Genomic DNA, 16430 nt, shown 5'->3' on the forward strand with positions numbered 1-16430 from the left:
TTGAGGTGGAGTGGGTTTTACATTGGATGCCATTCCTGACACAATCTTCCCTATTTTTCCCGAGCTTGGTACTGCTGCTATGAGTGGCTAGAGGGACATGGGAGTAAGGTGGGGTTCAGTGTCCTGCCCAAGGACATGTGGTGTGTGACGGGACTGGGGATCAATCCATAACCTTCCAGGACAACCCTTTCTTCCATGGTTTTTTCAGTATACCCTGATATGTAAAATGTTATAAGTCAAATATAACTAAATGATGGCTGCAATTTATATTTCTATGCATGGTAGCATTTGCTTATGTTTTTCAACAGTCTGTGATATTACATAACATTTTCACCAAGTAAAATATCTATATGCAATTTTTCCTAAACATAATGTGCAATTCAGGGGTGCAAATATTTCAAATCAAATTGTACACATTGTTGGGGTGTTAGTTATCAATAAGCATTTTTTACACCAGAGCATGGGACGGAACTAAAAAAAAAGGACATAAAGAAAATACTGCAAACAAATAAATACATGAGTCCTGGCTGACATTCTTACCTGGCAGGTCAGAGAAGAGTAGGATGCATTCGTTGAAACCGTTAGCCAAAAGACGGTCCCTCAGCTGCTGCAATATGGCGACTCCAATACAGAACGGGAATGAGGAGTTGCCCAGAAGCAGCGTGTCCCATAAGTGGAAGATCTTGTGCAGTGGGAAAACATCTGTATGGTAGGTTTGGAAACAAGCACAACAAAGAGAACGTGAACACAAGATTGTCTGTAAATTAAAAGGTGGAGAAATGGAGAATCAGTTTGTATAGAAACAGTAAAGTGTATTTGCATATCACATTTACTTTACATGGCTTCCCATTTAAAAGCTCACGAGGCAAAACTGTTCATCGGCGAGGTCGCCTGGATGCTTGCTTGATGCGGGGGAGGCAGCTGGTAAAATGCTTTTAGGTGGGTGGTGTTGAGGAAAAATAACAGGAAGAACATCAGCAGTCTGCGGAGCTTGAGAATCGAGAACCCACACCAGCTTCATGCAAGCCAAATAAAACCACATCCTGATAACGTCCCAATGCAGCAATTATTGAAACCATGGATCTTTCAGACTCCCACTCTATTGACGTGCATGCAGGAGAACCAATACTGCCATTCGGTGTACATCACCCTGTGGCTTGTGAGGGGTTAAACTGGCCAGCGGAGGAGTTTGTGTGTACAATGCCACAGAGGTGAGGCAGACCGGCTGCTGAGAAAATGCCTCAGAGGGTCTCAATCAGATTAGCAGTCAGCTGCGTGTATGAGAGTGACAGTCGGTGTGTTTGTGTGTGAATGGAAGATGACCTTCCAACCTTGATTCATATTGGATCGGGACATTAGCAGTCAGAAGGGCACAACTGACTACTGGACTCACACAATGGCTCAATGGGAGGATAAAGGGAAAGGAGAGTGACATCACAGTCTCTCCAACCCTGAAGTGATCTGTTAGAGCGGCCACATGTCATTGATTGAAAGTATTACACTGCCAAGTTCAAAGCTCAAATAAATCATAGCATCAAGCAGAGCCGCCGCAAGGGGTGTGCGAACCGTGCGACCGCACGGGGCCTCGCGCCCCAAGGGGCCTCGCACTATGGGCCGTTTTTGAAAAAAAAAAAAAAATAATAATATATTTTTTTTTTTCGTTTTTTTTTTTTTCGTTTTTTCCCTTATAAATATCAACAGTCACATTCCATTTCAGACCTAAATGTGTACTAGTCTGTGCATATCAATAAAATATATGTGCAATGATGCGCGTGTCTGTTGTTCAACACAACTGATCAGACCAAGCGCAGACACAAGCTGCTCTGATCCAGATGGGTGGAGTTGGAACAAACTGTCACACAATGTCGAGAGAACGAGACAGATTCAGGAAATTTCCATCTGGGGATGAAAAAAGAAAAAAACTAAAGAAAATGGAAGAGTTTAATGCCTCTCTGAAAGGCTTGTTTGATAAATTTGTTAGAAAAATCACCAATCCGATCAGGTCTCAAGCAGCCGTGGGGCCCCCCGTCGAGGCAAGTCAAATGATGATGAGGCAGGGGAAGGTATCCAGTATTTTGCTAATTGGAGAGTTAAAATTGCGCATATAGACACCCGATCCGACCCAAAAAAAAACAAAATTTCGTACAATGTACAACTGCATAAATATAAAACTCTTCCACCATGAAAATGGCTAAAACATTCAATATAGTAACTTGCGTCACGTGATGTGACGTCTCCAGCAAAACAGATTTCAAAGCACTGAGTTGCCACTGTTTCCGTGGAGGTGACAGTCTTCTAGGGGCCCCCCCCGAGCCATTTCGCACAGGGCCTCGCAAATCTCCCAGACGGCTTGGCATCAAGTATATCTAAAATAATGCGGATATCCAATTAAGGTAAATTACTGCTTTAAGAATGTTTGCTGCAAGACTGCAGACTGTGATGAGACAAAATGAAATAGAGAAGGCATAAAGTTTTTCACATTTGTTCTTCACAATGTGGCCGCCGAGAATAAATTGAGGTTAATTATGTTTCCTTTAATTGTTGTAACAATGATCGATGGCTTGTGATGACGTGCCTGTACAGTATTTCAGAGATGTACCAGGACCGTGTGGGGAAACAGACGCGTAATGCTGCCATCAACTGAAAAAGCGTAAGCTAAGAGTGGACCTACACACATGCAGACACAAACACGATGAAACCCTTACAGTATGTATCTCTGATGACACACGGGAAGGTTAAAAAGGACTACCGGATGATGCTGCTGTGTAGAATCAACAACATTTAGGTCTGTGCTAGAATGTAATGACAACGATTTAAACATTACTTTACGCTCTTTGTAGTGTAGAAGTGCTGAAAATCCTTTATTTTGAGTTTTGTCAGCTTGTTTATGACTATGTGGCCATTACTGACACATGAATATCCCACAGATGTGCCAGTATTCATGGACTTAATCTGACACATTTCCCACAAACAGGATTCAGGATTTTGTGACAAACTTGTTTTATATGACTGGAAAACAATAATGATCATCTCCAGTGATGGTGATAGGACATGCGATAGCCAAGTAGAGAGTTCCATCTAGTTTAATGATACAAAAAGGGGGAATGTTATGCTCTGCACCCACTGAAGAACAGCCTGTACCTTCACGGTGTCTGATAAAGACATCAGAAGCCAGACTCCTCAAACATGTAGAGAGATGGAGTTACAGGTCTGAAGGTCGCCTCTCAATTTTCCCCGATATTTTTTAAAATCCTTTTTCAATTCTTAAGTAATCCTAAATGTTTTTTATTAAATTCCGGAAAACATTACATTTTAACTGCTTATGATTTAGGGGAAAAGGTGCGTCTTATAAATATCGATTTCAGGACTCAGGAGAGGATTTTTAAAGAATTAATAAAAACGAGCATAACGGCTTATAAAAATCCATCAACCTCTCCTCCCTCGGGAGCGAGGCTTCGCAGTAAGAGCTGGTGCATTTGCCAGTTGTATTAAACCCATATTTATTGAAGGGTTTTTATTTTTACCATCCTAAAGCTGAGTGTCTAGAATTGATTTTGCTGACTACAATCTTTCACTGGATCTAGTCAAACTTTATATATTTATTTACTTGTCTTGTTATGAGCTTCAAGTTAAAATGCATTGACTATGAATTCTCAATTCATCTTTAAAAGAAACAAGTGTGTGACTGAAAAAAAAAACTGGATTTTGTACGTCTTATTCATTAGATTAGATTCATTTATTATTCACTCACTGGTCCTGTTTTTACCTGCTAATTAAAATCTTTCAAGAGGGATCTGATCACAAGTCCACAACTCTAAGCATATCTGTTCACACTTGGCATTAACATGTGTCTTCACGTGTCTTGAGAGGCAATATGTGATCCAGTCTCCCTCCCTAAATAGTATGAAAGTACATTACTTCTACCTTCAAAGAGCTAAGCATCCAGTGTGGTAAGAAAGTTCAGCAAACTCAGAGCCAGCAAACATTGAGGAGAAACTCAGACTTTCCAGTGGAGCTCCCAAAAAAATCGATCATCCTACTTTTCTTTGTTAGAATTAAGGCTTTCATCCCAATCAGAATTGGAAATTAAGGAAACATTAGTCTGTGAAAAAGGAACACTGCTGCACTGCGGAAGGGAACAGCATCAGCGTGGTGTGAACTGTTCTTCTATTGTGTCTATTAACAATAGTTTGCCCGTATCTGGGTTACTTTAGTTTGTCTCTAGGGTCCTTATCTATATTATCATCTAAGTGGATTGACATTATTGACTTTAGTCCGATGCTTAAAATACCAATTTATTTGGACTTCTGTTGATTGCCCAGGACTGGTGCATGTTTTTTGTGAGGGTAGCTCACATTAGCTACTCCCACACAGAAAGGCCCTTTCGCCAACGGGAATTGAAACCAGGACCTTCTAGCTGTGAGACGGCTGCACTACCAGCTGCGCCGCCGTGCCGCAAAATATTTCAAATTCATATATTATATATTTAATACATACATTTTTAGTAATTGTTTGAATTTTATAAAACAAAGAAATTAAAAAAAAAAACAATTTTTTTTTTTTTTTTTTTTTTTTTTTTTTAAAAAGGAGCTTGAGGCTCCTTTTAAGAAATGAGACTCTCTAGCGCCACCCTTCACCACGACGGCCGTTGGGGGTACTGCAGCCAACAGTGAAGCCGGCACGGGAGAACTGGGAGAACGCACATGCAGCGTCATGTGACGTCACATCCGCAGCCCAGCGCGGGAAATTCGGGACCGAATTGCAGCACATTTTTCAGCAAACAGCCTGTTCAAGGCAAAGGAGAGATAAACTAGAGGGCTCATTCTTTTGGGTTTGGAACGCTTCATCTGACATTATTACTAGAAAACTTAAAATGTATACGTATTTTTTTCATAAATCTTGCCACAATCCGGCCTCAAGCTCCTTTAAATCACCTAAACTTTAAACTCTGACTTACAACAGTTAATCAATGGGCTCAGGTAAGTTGTTAGATGCTGTGTAAAGATGTAAAAAACATTATGCATCTATGTTTGATCCTTTAGTGTATTTTAATCTTTTGAAACAACATTTTTTTTTAAATCATCTTATCAGCTTCATCATGAGGTTGTCAGATGTTTTTTTAGATGAATGATAGTAAATCAGGTAATGTAGGACCGAGCGTGTCCATTCCCTTCAGGGTTGGAATTAAACAAGAGTTGTGATAATGTTCACAAAAATATTTTTTTTTGTGCAGAATGGAGCCAGGGGGGTTTCTTGTCTCTCTGTTCAGTAATTGTGACTCTGAATGAAGCGGACTGTAGACAAGTACGAGGGAACGCTACTTACGTGTAAACATAGTTAGAAACCAGGGAATGGCATACAGCTGTGAAGAAAAAAAGAAGAGAAAAAGTGAGATCACCAGATAGGGCTCTTATTTATTTGTAATGTTCAACACGATGACACATGAAACATCTCAAATATAAATCAATGAACTGCTTTTAACTGGATTGAGATCTTTCTACGAGAAAAGCAGCACATCCGTACAGCTGCTGGGAAACATCTGCTGAGTTTGGTTTTTAGTCAGCTGGGAGAAAGCAAACAATGAATGCCAATACACCAGCCATGTCATCACGCTTTCTTTACCCTCCTACTTCACAATCTCCATTCAGCTGCTCCTCAGGAGAGGAAGCACACAATGGAAAATGAAAAGAATACACACACAGACATACACTAACACGATAACACACACAGGTCCCACGATCCATAATATTCAGCAGCCAAAGGTCTGGAGCAGCATTACTGCAGCTTATCTCAGCCAGTTAAATGACAGTTAATTGTGGGGGAGCCAGTGAGTGCTCAGTGGACCTCTAGTGTGTCCAATAGTGATGAGCTGGAGAAAAAAAGAGAGAGTTAGTGCACTGCCAGTCCCATCCTCAGACGCAACCATCAACGGCAGAACTGCGAGTGCAGCCAGATTGCATTAGTGCAGGTGGAAACAGCAGACCCGGGAGAGGAGATGAGGCCAAATTGAAAGTGGCCTGAATTCAACCACTGACTACATGCAATCCAGCTCCCTACTTAGCTCATTATTCGACAGGAAAAAGAAAAGAAAAAAAACCTCAACACTGCAGTGTTATAAAAGTTTAGTTGTGGTTTCTGCCAAATGTTTCTTTTCTGAAAGACAAACTGTATTAAACTACCTGTGTTTTTATGTGTATCTAATAGAAATCAAACACAATCAAAAAGCAATCACAAGAGGACTTCTGGGAAGGATTTGTCGTCTTAGTTTAAACCAAAGATCTTTGAACATCACAAAAGGAAAAAAATGATTTATTGTCTGGAATTTTTGATTTGAAAGCTGTATTAACAAAGACTGTATTATCCTGATCAAACAATGAAAACAAACGTACAGCGTCTCTTTTGTGATGCAAGTCTGTGCTTGTAGCACTGTACAAGCAGTAAGTGTCAAGCATCAGCAGCAAAGTCTGAAAAACGTACTGCAGCAGCAAAACGTAGAGCGATTTGGGTCCAATCAAGAGAATAAAGAGTAAAAGATTAACTCTAATACCTACAAGCAAAATGTTTTCCTTTCTTTAAAGGAACATTGTGAAATTAAAACAGGCCTCAGTCTAGTATAAGATGGTAGTGAGTGTATACTTTTGTTAGTTGTTGTGTTCACAGCAAAATGGCAATTGATGTTAGCACTTGAGGCAAAATAAATCTGCTATTTTAAGCCTCAGACAAGACTTCTAAATGTCAAGTTATAGTCTGGATAGAGGACAGAGATAAAGTCTCTGGATAGAGTTAACTTGCGTTGTACTCAATTGTATGTGTGCGAAAGTTGTATATAAATATACTGTTTTGGGATCTCCATCTGGTTGCGGGTCTGTACAAGTGGACTACTGATTTCATGCACACTAATGGCAGTAGACACAAAAGGAGGAGAGTTCATGGCCTTTGCTCACAACTGAATAGGTACAGTATGGCAAAATAGGCATATGAAGGACAGGCCATGTGCTTTTGCATTTGCAGTAGTTCACACAACATTTGTTATTCAGCTCATATGGACTTAAAACAAGGTTGCAGCAAACAGAAGATCTGGCTGGACAAACAGCCATTTCTATAAAAGTTTCAGGATACTTACAAAGAAAAAATGACTTTGGCAGTCTGTAGGGACCCTATCTACACTGTCACTATCACTTCAGTAGAATGATGTTTTTGAGTCTTGTCTTGCCATTCCTGCTAAATAAATCCGATTTTCCTTCAAAGCTGCTTCACTTCTTAATATCCAAGAGCAGACTTTGAGCTGTTTCAAATCCACAACGTTCCTTTTCAGGCTGTCTGTTTGGATCACTCAGGACAGATCAGAAGGTGTGTTAGACCTGTTTTTTCATCTCTTTTTTTGCTCTACACTGTCATCTCTTGCTTGCTCTGGATGAGGGGTTGCACTGAAGTAATAATTTGATGCACCATGTTCAGTTCCTTAGCTCATATTTTTTTAATTAATTAGGATTATATACATTTTGGATATAATTGGTTTGTAACTAAAGTGTATAGGATTGCCTTTGACTGGACGGGAATGGACTTGTCATCAGTGTAAAGTGCACTGAGATGACTAAAGTAATGAATTGATGTATTACAAAAACAAGGCAAATTACCATCCAAGGCTGTTTGCACTCTGGAATGTTCTTTTAAATTCTGACTATCAACAATCACAGTTTGGTGTTTCCATTGCAGTTGCTTTAAAGCTGCATTATTTGACACCTCTCCGACCTCTCTGTGTAAAAACACAACTTTTCATGGTGTGATCCTTCAAAAGCCGCTCCACAGATGACGCATGTGCATCGGCAGGCTAACTGAAACCCTGGAGTGGCTGTGCAGGCATTAACCTTGTCACTGAGCAGAGCTGCAAGAAGGAAAGTGAAAGGCAGTATGAGGTGGTGGACAAGGTGTCAGGACTGTTATTAAGTGAACCTGGTAGACATTGGTCGCTGTATAAATTATCATCCGTGGACTATGGGGAGACTTTGACCCTGACCACAAATGCTGGAAAGGAGTAAGTGGAACAAAAAGTGTCATTGACAATGAAAAATACATATATATACACAGTATTTTTTTAATGGTCATTTTCCTTTGCCCTCGGCAAGGGGGCCAGAAAATACACCAAAAATAACTTTCTCCTGTCTTCGAGCTCCCACAAAAGACAAATGTTGCTATGCGAGTGTGTCCTGCACTGCTGCCTGTTGTCATCAGTCTGTCAGGACGCTTGCACCCTTGGTAACTTACATCTGGGATGAAGCCAATCTCATTTAGGTGGTTGCTTAGCTCTGGGTCATGAAAGGCAATCATTTGGGAGAAGACGGTCAAGTACTCTGGAACAAAAGCAAAAACGCAAAGGTCAAAATAATAAATCCTGTAGCCAAAGCACGCTCGTCTGAAACAAATGTAAGCATGGACAAAATTAAAGCTTTACAAACACGCATAAACATTTACAAAAAACCTTTGATAACAAATAACTTTTCTTTCCTCTTAAATTTGACACTGACTGCTGACACTTGGAAAGCAGCTTCTGTAAATGGTGACTGAACCTCCATTCGTCACGCTATAAGTCAAAGGAGCTCTGACCAGACGGATAAACCTTAAATACCTCTCCAGGGCAACTAACCGTGTAAAGATATGATAATAGTTGCATTCCCCACAGAGTTTGAGAGATGTATGGTGCATCTGTTTATCAGTCATGTAGGAATTGGTTGTGACATTTCTCTGCAGGCATTTGCAGTTTCATTTATTACCCTATCTCTAAATGATGTGGCTCAGCTGGCAACTCCATTAAAGCGGACTGAAATTAGTTTTCACAGCTTAGGAGCAACATGGAGCCAAAATTTAATCAACATTGAGTTGACGGCCTGATGCTATGTGCCAGCCGATGATAATTTGTTTTTGAACTTAACTGAAGTCTCTGACCACGTTTAATGCTTATTACCCCGCTTGCAGTGGTACTTGACCATGTGAGCTCAAAAACGCTGGAAGGCTCAACTGGAAAGAGGCAACTGCGAATCGTCATCAGTAAAAAACTAAAAAATGGGATTTTTATGAGACTGCTGTTCTACATCCAGATGTTTTCCTGATAGATTTGGCAACGAAAGCTTTGGATGTCTCACCTTGGATGACATGAGAGTTGTCCTTCAAGAAGAAGTTGTAGAGGTACTTGGGGATGAAAGCAGACATGCAGGCATACGCCAAGGCTGTGAAGTGTGACAGGAAGATGACAGGATGGTTGGGAAAAGATGAAAAAAAAGGTATGCAGGGATCAAAACGCAGAGCTGTCACAGTGGGAAGTGACATAAGAATTTCAAAACTGAAATTTTACCTTCATTGTTGAAGTTCAAATACAGGAAAGGAGCACAGAGTGAATCCAAACCTGAAATAATAATAATGATAAAAAAAACAATAAATCGAATCACACTGACTTGATGCGAGTTGACATTGAAGTTCCTGAGGACCAGGAAGAAAGTTTCCAAAGCAAGGCATGACCACCATCTAGTGTTCAGCTTTTTAAAGCACAACTATTTAAAAAAATAAATAAATAAATAAAAGGCAGGAAAACAGAAGGATAAAGGGAGATGACTGACCCTGCCAGTAGACCAGGTCTGGGTGGGAGACCACCCAGGCTTTAAGCACGCGCCTGAACTTTATGTGGCCTTGAGGAGATGAAAGCAGCTCGTCGTACTGGTGGCAGCGCGGGATGTCCACCTCGATCTGTGCTCCAAAACACCCACAGTTACTGAACGAAGGGAAGTTCAACTACACAGTCTGAGCCATGATCAGCTGCCTACCTGTCTGTCAGTCGGTATGGGCGTATCCTTGTCTATGCCTTCATACTTAGATTGAATGTCACCCTTCACAAAAAAGAAAAAAAGAAGTGATCAAATCTCTTTGATACACAGGAGCATGCTTTCTTTTTGTTGCCATTTTCACCTCAATGCCCAGCAGCGCAGCCCAAGCCAACCCCCGAACCAGAGGGGGAATATCCACTCTGGCCTCTTTCCACACTAGATTCCTCTTGTAAGGATAGGCCTGAAGAGAAAACATTAAACCCATCACTAACATTATAATGAGCAACGGGAAAAAACAGTACATTAATATCATCTTGGCCCTGACACTTCTGGATAGTCTCCATGATCGTGTAAGCTCTCAGTGTGTGTGACTTAGAGAACATGATACACATGAATTTCTGAGCAGCTCTAACCTTGAGCAGCCTGTCAAAGAGGATGATGCGCATGAGCTGGTACTCGGTATCTCTCTCGCGGATGATGAGTGGCAGCGTGACGGTGGCCGACAGCTCGTTGCTGCTGTTGGACTGAGGCAGGCTCGACTGTCTGACGGAGGGGAGAGGAAAACGAATGTGACAAAAGCCAAAATAAATGATGGGGTGTTTTGAAAAATGTGACAGGGAGGAAAGGTTGATGGGAGCTGGTTCACGGTGGAACAGGCTTACTCGTCTTCCAGTAGAGGGTAATAGGCTTCCCCAGCTACATCCTTCAGTCTCTGAAAGACACAACGTGTTCTGCAGTTTCAGTTTTTAAGCTCTGGATGCCATTTTTGAGAATTGGCATTAGCGGCAATGCGGCTAAATATTCAGACGGTTTACTTATGTATGCTTGTCACTGCGGATGTATCACTTTTGAATAAACTTTGATCGAAAGAAAGAGTGCTTTTCCAAAACAAATAACTTCATGCATAACCAGATCCAACGAAATTAATTTAATCACGGTGCAGCTCTGTCGGGTATTATAATCTTCAAACTTTCCTCAAGGCAAAAATGTACAATTATGTTGAATGTAAAGAAAATGTAAATGGTTTAGACTCCATTATCTAACATGGAGTGACACACCGGCACTGCATCAAAAATGTATTCTCTTCCTATTTAAACGTGGTCCCAGTGATGTAGCTAAAAAATAAATCAGGATAAGGGAAACGGGTCTTAATGTTATCCTAAAAAGAAAGTAATGTCCAAAAGACAGATTACAAATCAAGAAAAGAAAATTCCTGACAGTTTGCGCATAAAAGGCATCCTTGCTGCATACAGAATCCCAAGGTAAAACTGTGCTTTGATAAGATAAAACTACTTTAATGCAATATACAAAATCAATGCCACCTTCTTTGTTCTCTTACTCATTTAAGATGGATTTTGATGGAAGAGATAACTTTCCAACAGTCTGAAATACTTCTTGCAATCAAGGACAACACATCCTTTGGGCTTTTTGATAAAAATGCATATTTAACAACACATCCAAGCTCTGCAGAAACATTTTCTGCCATGATGGTAGAATATGCATGCTTTTACCACAATTTCATGATTTATAAATGAAACTTGGTCAAAACATCACAGAGATACAGCACAAACGCTCCCTTTTCAACCATAAATTTATATCACTGCTCAAAAAAGCTGTTTTTCTGAAAACAGGGTTGCAGGACGGTGTAGAGTCTTACATTTCTAAGCTGACACAGAGACAGCGTCACCGTGGTGTTGTCGAGCAAGAAACTTCGATCCCTTCTTTGGCCGAATGACTCCCCGTCCTCCAGGACAAAACTACAAAAACCCAAAAGCAGAAACGATGATGACAGTTGACTGAGTCTTTAATTTGGTCATATAAATGCAAATTCATGAGGATTTTTGCATCTCTGTGCATGTGTAAGACATACTTGGGTAGTGTGCAGATGGGAGGTTTGGACTGGATGATTTCCTTGTTGGTGAGCTCCTTCTCCAGGTCTCCGCCAGCCAGACACCACAAGTGGTAAACCTCGTCTATGCCCCGCTCCGACAAGTACTCTTCATCGTCGTCTAATGAAACACACGTGAAAAAAACAAACAAACTAGGAAACATTTCCCATAAGGCACAGGTGGCATTAAAACATAATGTCAAATTTCTAGTGCAAGTCAGACAAGAGAGAAAAACCAAAAATACTGAAGTGTATCCCAGTCCACAAAGTGGTATCCGATGTTTTGGGATTGTTTTTTTGTAGTCAGGTCATATCTATTACAGATTAACTTCACATGCAGTGTGTTTACAACTGCAATGAGAAATTGAATATTAGGGAAATGTGATGCAGCTGTGTTTTTTAAGTCTTACTAGTTAGAAGAAAAATTCCAAGTTATTTGAATATTACTGATGTTCTCATCTGGAAAGACATTAACTTGATACTCTACTTGGCACTAAATACTTCTAAGTATTTATTATCTTGATATCGATGCAGACATGATTAATCAAAGCAGTTCAGCTTCAGGAAATTGTGTGTGTGTGTGTGGGGGGGGGTTAATCAAAAGAGGATTTCACATGTTTGCGTGTTTTTCCTGCTTTCAATTCAGCATACGTCAGTGTAAATTTGCATTTTCTTTTTTGTGTAGGTGGGAGCGACCTTTGCAAAGGTCACTGATGTCATCTGGGAGCTCCAGATTTGCACATCGCAGGGAAGATGAGAACAGGGTGACAGGCTTTTGGAAGGGTGTGTAGAGGCAGGAAATGCCATTAAACACGGGGTCTCGCAGTAGGTCTGCAGGGCTCAGTCTGGTGGATGAGTACAGAACAAACACATGAGAGACGCCACACCAACAAAACATACAAGCTTAAGGTCTGCCATTGAGCTACCGATTAAATATAAAAAAAATGTTTATCCTGGTGCTGATTGTTTGCATTTATTTATTTAAAAAAAAAAAACGTATTTGTATCAGCATGCAGAAATCCATCCTCATAAAACCAACAAGACTGTTTCATGACCTGCGTAACTAAAGTTTATCTAAGATGCAAGAGTAAAAGCTCTGCAACAGCATATGATATCCAACAGAAACTGTATTTACCTGTTAGAAGGTAGGAAGGTCAAGCATTTCCTTAATAGTTCAAGCACATTCTCTGGCATCTCCTGTAAATATCGTAGAAGTTGGAGTAGCTACGGCTTGATAAATAAAGTACAGAAAGACTAGCATTATCAGTGATATAAGGTTTACCTTAATAGTGTCCAAACAACCATGTTCTTCAGCAAGAACTGTGACAATGTCATCCATACAACCTGGCAAAGAGAGAAAACATCCCAGTTCAAGCCCAGCCTGAAGAGCAAATTCCCTGAGATTAATAACACCTTCACTCACCCAAGGTTAAAATGAATTTCAGTTTCTCACTGATATCAAGGTTCTGTAGGAGTCTTCTTCCCTGGAATTGATTCAGAGCTTTAGGTTTTAAGGTGAAAAACATTCATATGGCAGGAAACAGTTTGAGGGGAAAAAAATAAAAAATAATACATATAATATATATATATATATATATATATATATATATATATTTCACGAATCTTCTCGTAATAAAGAAGGTTTAAGATAGACTCTTACAGCACACAGCTCAAAGAGCAAAACCCCAAGTGACCAGACATCACTCTTGGGTCCTGAGGCCAGAGGGGCTTCATCATGTGATGGATCGGTGGGGTGGAAGCAGCCCTGGGCGATCACCTCTGGAGCAAGGTATGATGGGTATCTGGGGTCAAAATGGCACATTGTCAGCTAGTTAGTAACACGTCTTACTGATGCTCAGTGTTGGGGATTTCATTCAAAGGCGTTCATAGTTATTTCCACTCATTTGTGAGGTTTTATGAATTGTTATAGTTCGCCCTTCATGTGAGGTATTTTTCATCAAGTATAACAACTCTGCAAATAGTTCTGCTATAAAAGAGGTCTAAACAGCTGTTTAGCAGTACAATCTTATAGTTGTTGGACAGCAATATTTTTTGAATTTCCCTGCCAGATGTTTTCTTGAACGGGTATGTGCCGTCTTTCCTCTTCTGCATCTGCTAAAGGATATTACCCAATCCTAGTGGGCAGGACATGAGGGCCTTTGGACATGGATAAAAGCTCTGTGATTTCTCACAGTTCCTCAGTGGGAAGCTACTTAATGCCCTAAAATATTGGCTCTTTCAAAAAAACATGTCGCAAATACGTCTTTCAAGACAGCGGATGACCCTTGTTAAAGAGCCAACAGAGGATTGAGGAGAGAAACACTTACCCGATTGGAAAATCAACATCTGCTCCGTGATCAGTCATGTGATAAAGGCCAAACTTTGCCAGCTTGACATTCCCCTACAACATCAAAATCCTTCTTAGAGTCACAGTTTTACATTTAGGAAAGTATTTCTTTTACTAAAACCCCATCCACAGAAATGCTGCATAACACTTAAAACAGAATACTTTTTTTTTTTATAAATCAATGATGCACCAGATTTTTTTGAACGGGTGACTTGTCTTTTTGAAAGTGGTTTGACTTTGTCTTGCTTAAAACTATAAGTATTGCCTTCTCTGGGAGAAAACAATTATTATAATAAGATGGAGAACAACATATTCAGAACTAAACCTTCATGCATCATTCAACATTAGCAGTGCCTAATCTTTAATGCAAGTCTTACATGGGATTTGCATTAATGAATTTAAATACCATCTCAGATTCTGGTTTTTGAAGCTTGCACTCAAAACAAACTGGCTCTTTTCAATGTGCATTTGTGAACGCAGCGTTTAACTGACTGCTCTGCAGACGTCTTCCCGAACAAATGCAGATTTCAGTGTTTCAGTGTTACTAGGGGCCTGGTTCATTTTTTTCAGGCTAATTTTTTCGTATAAACTGCATATTTTGTTTATCAGATGTAACTTTAAATATAAAACGATAAAAAACTATTTTATATTTAGAAACATTTTTCTGAAAAGCACAGCCTCTCTGGGATGCACCTTTGGGCACCCCAAGCCTGTTACTACCATGTTGCTAATGGAGCTCATTAGTTGTTTCACTAGGGGATTTATTTTAGCACGACTCTGATGTCATGTTCTTCTGCAGCATATCTCTTCAAAAACAAATACAAATATACTAACTTTGTTACTGTTGATAGGTTACACTTTATTTAACACTAAATCATTGAATTCTGATAATCTGACAGAAAAGTACCTTGCAGTCCAGGAACACGTTGTGCAGGTTGAGGGCTCTGTGCACCAGACCATTATTGTTCATGAACTCCAGGCCTTCGAGAACCTCATACGCTATCTGCAGCACCTTTTCTGGACTAAAACAAAAGTAAATACTGTCATGTGGGTGATGTGGTGACTGTATCAGATAAAATATACGTAGATTAACTTACATACATCTAAAAAAATAAATACTCTGTAATGTGTTCAATAATACTTGTGTCCTTAACCAGTAGATGGCAGTGCTAGCGCTTACAACAGTATTAACAACCCCACTCCACAAACGGGACACTGTGTAAAATATAATTACAAAATAGAACGCAATGATTTAAAAAATCTCATACATTCATGTTTTATTCACAATAGAACATACAAACAAATCCTAAGTTTAAACTCAGGACATATAACACTTTTAAAAGAAACAAAATAATTATGAAATGTATCTTTAAAACGTTGATATGCAAGGCCTTCCCTTCAAAAAAGTTGCTGTCCGGATGGGAGCATATGTTGCTCTGAAACCTTTAAATGTCTTACGACATTGATGTTTCCTTTTGAGACGTGCAAGCTGCTCATTCCACACTTATGCATCCTCACAAAATCAGCCATACAGGCTTTTTAACTAAGAGCTGATAAAAATCTAGATGGACACTTTCCTCTTTAGTCCACAAGGAGAATTTCACATTTTGTTCGACTAACCACAGGACAGTTTTCCTCTTTGTAAAGGTTCATTTTAAATGAGCTTGCCCTGATCTATTGTCATGTGGGTTCTTCTTTGCATAATAGAGTTTTAAGTTTTAAGCCCATGTAGTGATCTCGATTACAGAATCACACCTGTTGTCAATGCAGTGCTGGCACTTCCTGTTGGAGGCCTGAAGATCACTGGCCTCCAATTGAGTTTCAGCTCACAGAGATTTCTCCAGATTCTCAAAAGCATTTGATGGTATTATGTATTATTGATGAGATATATACTGAAAAATTGTGCATCTTTACTTCCAGGATAAATCTTCAACTCTTTTTATACAAATCATGCCACTGATCTAATAGCCAAGATGTTCTTCCACATGTGTAAAACTTATTTTTCCAGCCTTTTGCTGCTCATGTCCGAACTTTTTTGAGATATGGTGCTGTCATCACATACAAAATTAGCTTGTATTTTTTTCATAAAATGGGTCAAATGTACCACTTTCAACATTTTATGTTTGCCATCTTCTACTGTAAACAAAAATTTGAGTTATGGGATTGGAAAAATCATACATTTGTTCTGTAATTACATTTTAAATAGCATTCCAACTATTGTTGGTACTTGATTTGGACTTAACCAACATATATAGCAGAGTAATGTTACAAACAGTATGAGGTTTGAGGGTGACTCTTAAAAATGAAGGAAGAAAATAATGATTCTGTCACACATACTGAGATCACTGCTGAATATTTAATGAGAATGATTGATCATAAC

At 39.6% G+C, this 16430-nt stretch overlaps 1 protein-coding gene across 1 annotated transcript in view; it reads right to left on the reverse strand.

The window, feature by feature from the left end:
• Positions 1–16430, reverse strand: part of tbck (TBC1 domain containing kinase) — a 57274-nt gene that overhangs the window by 39925 nt on the left and 919 nt on the right. The window contains exons 4-22 of the mRNA XM_061717386.1: positions 14958–15072; positions 14031–14104; positions 13364–13505; positions 13127–13187; positions 12986–13047; positions 12839–12900; positions 12400–12548; positions 11686–11824; positions 11473–11572; positions 10478–10527; positions 10229–10358; positions 9958–10056; positions 9816–9878; positions 9612–9738; positions 9350–9400; positions 9141–9224; positions 8266–8351; positions 5326–5362; positions 541–702 (exon numbers count right to left, since the gene is read on the reverse strand). Coding sequence (XP_061573370.1) covers positions 541–702; positions 5326–5362; positions 8266–8351; positions 9141–9224; positions 9350–9400; positions 9612–9738; positions 9816–9878; positions 9958–10056; positions 10229–10358; positions 10478–10527; positions 11473–11572; positions 11686–11824; positions 12400–12548; positions 12839–12900; positions 12986–13047; positions 13127–13187; positions 13364–13505; positions 14031–14104; positions 14958–15072 — 1793 coding nt within the window. The remainder of the gene's footprint in view (positions 1–540; positions 703–5325; positions 5363–8265; positions 8352–9140; positions 9225–9349; positions 9401–9611; positions 9739–9815; positions 9879–9957; positions 10057–10228; positions 10359–10477; positions 10528–11472; positions 11573–11685; positions 11825–12399; positions 12549–12838; positions 12901–12985; positions 13048–13126; positions 13188–13363; positions 13506–14030; positions 14105–14957; positions 15073–16430) is intronic.

This window comes from Cololabis saira, chromosome 1 (assembly GCF_033807715.1).
Source record: "Cololabis saira isolate AMF1-May2022 chromosome 1, fColSai1.1, whole genome shotgun sequence".
Classification (NCBI taxonomy): Eukaryota; Metazoa; Chordata; class Actinopteri; order Beloniformes; family Belonidae; genus Cololabis; species Cololabis saira.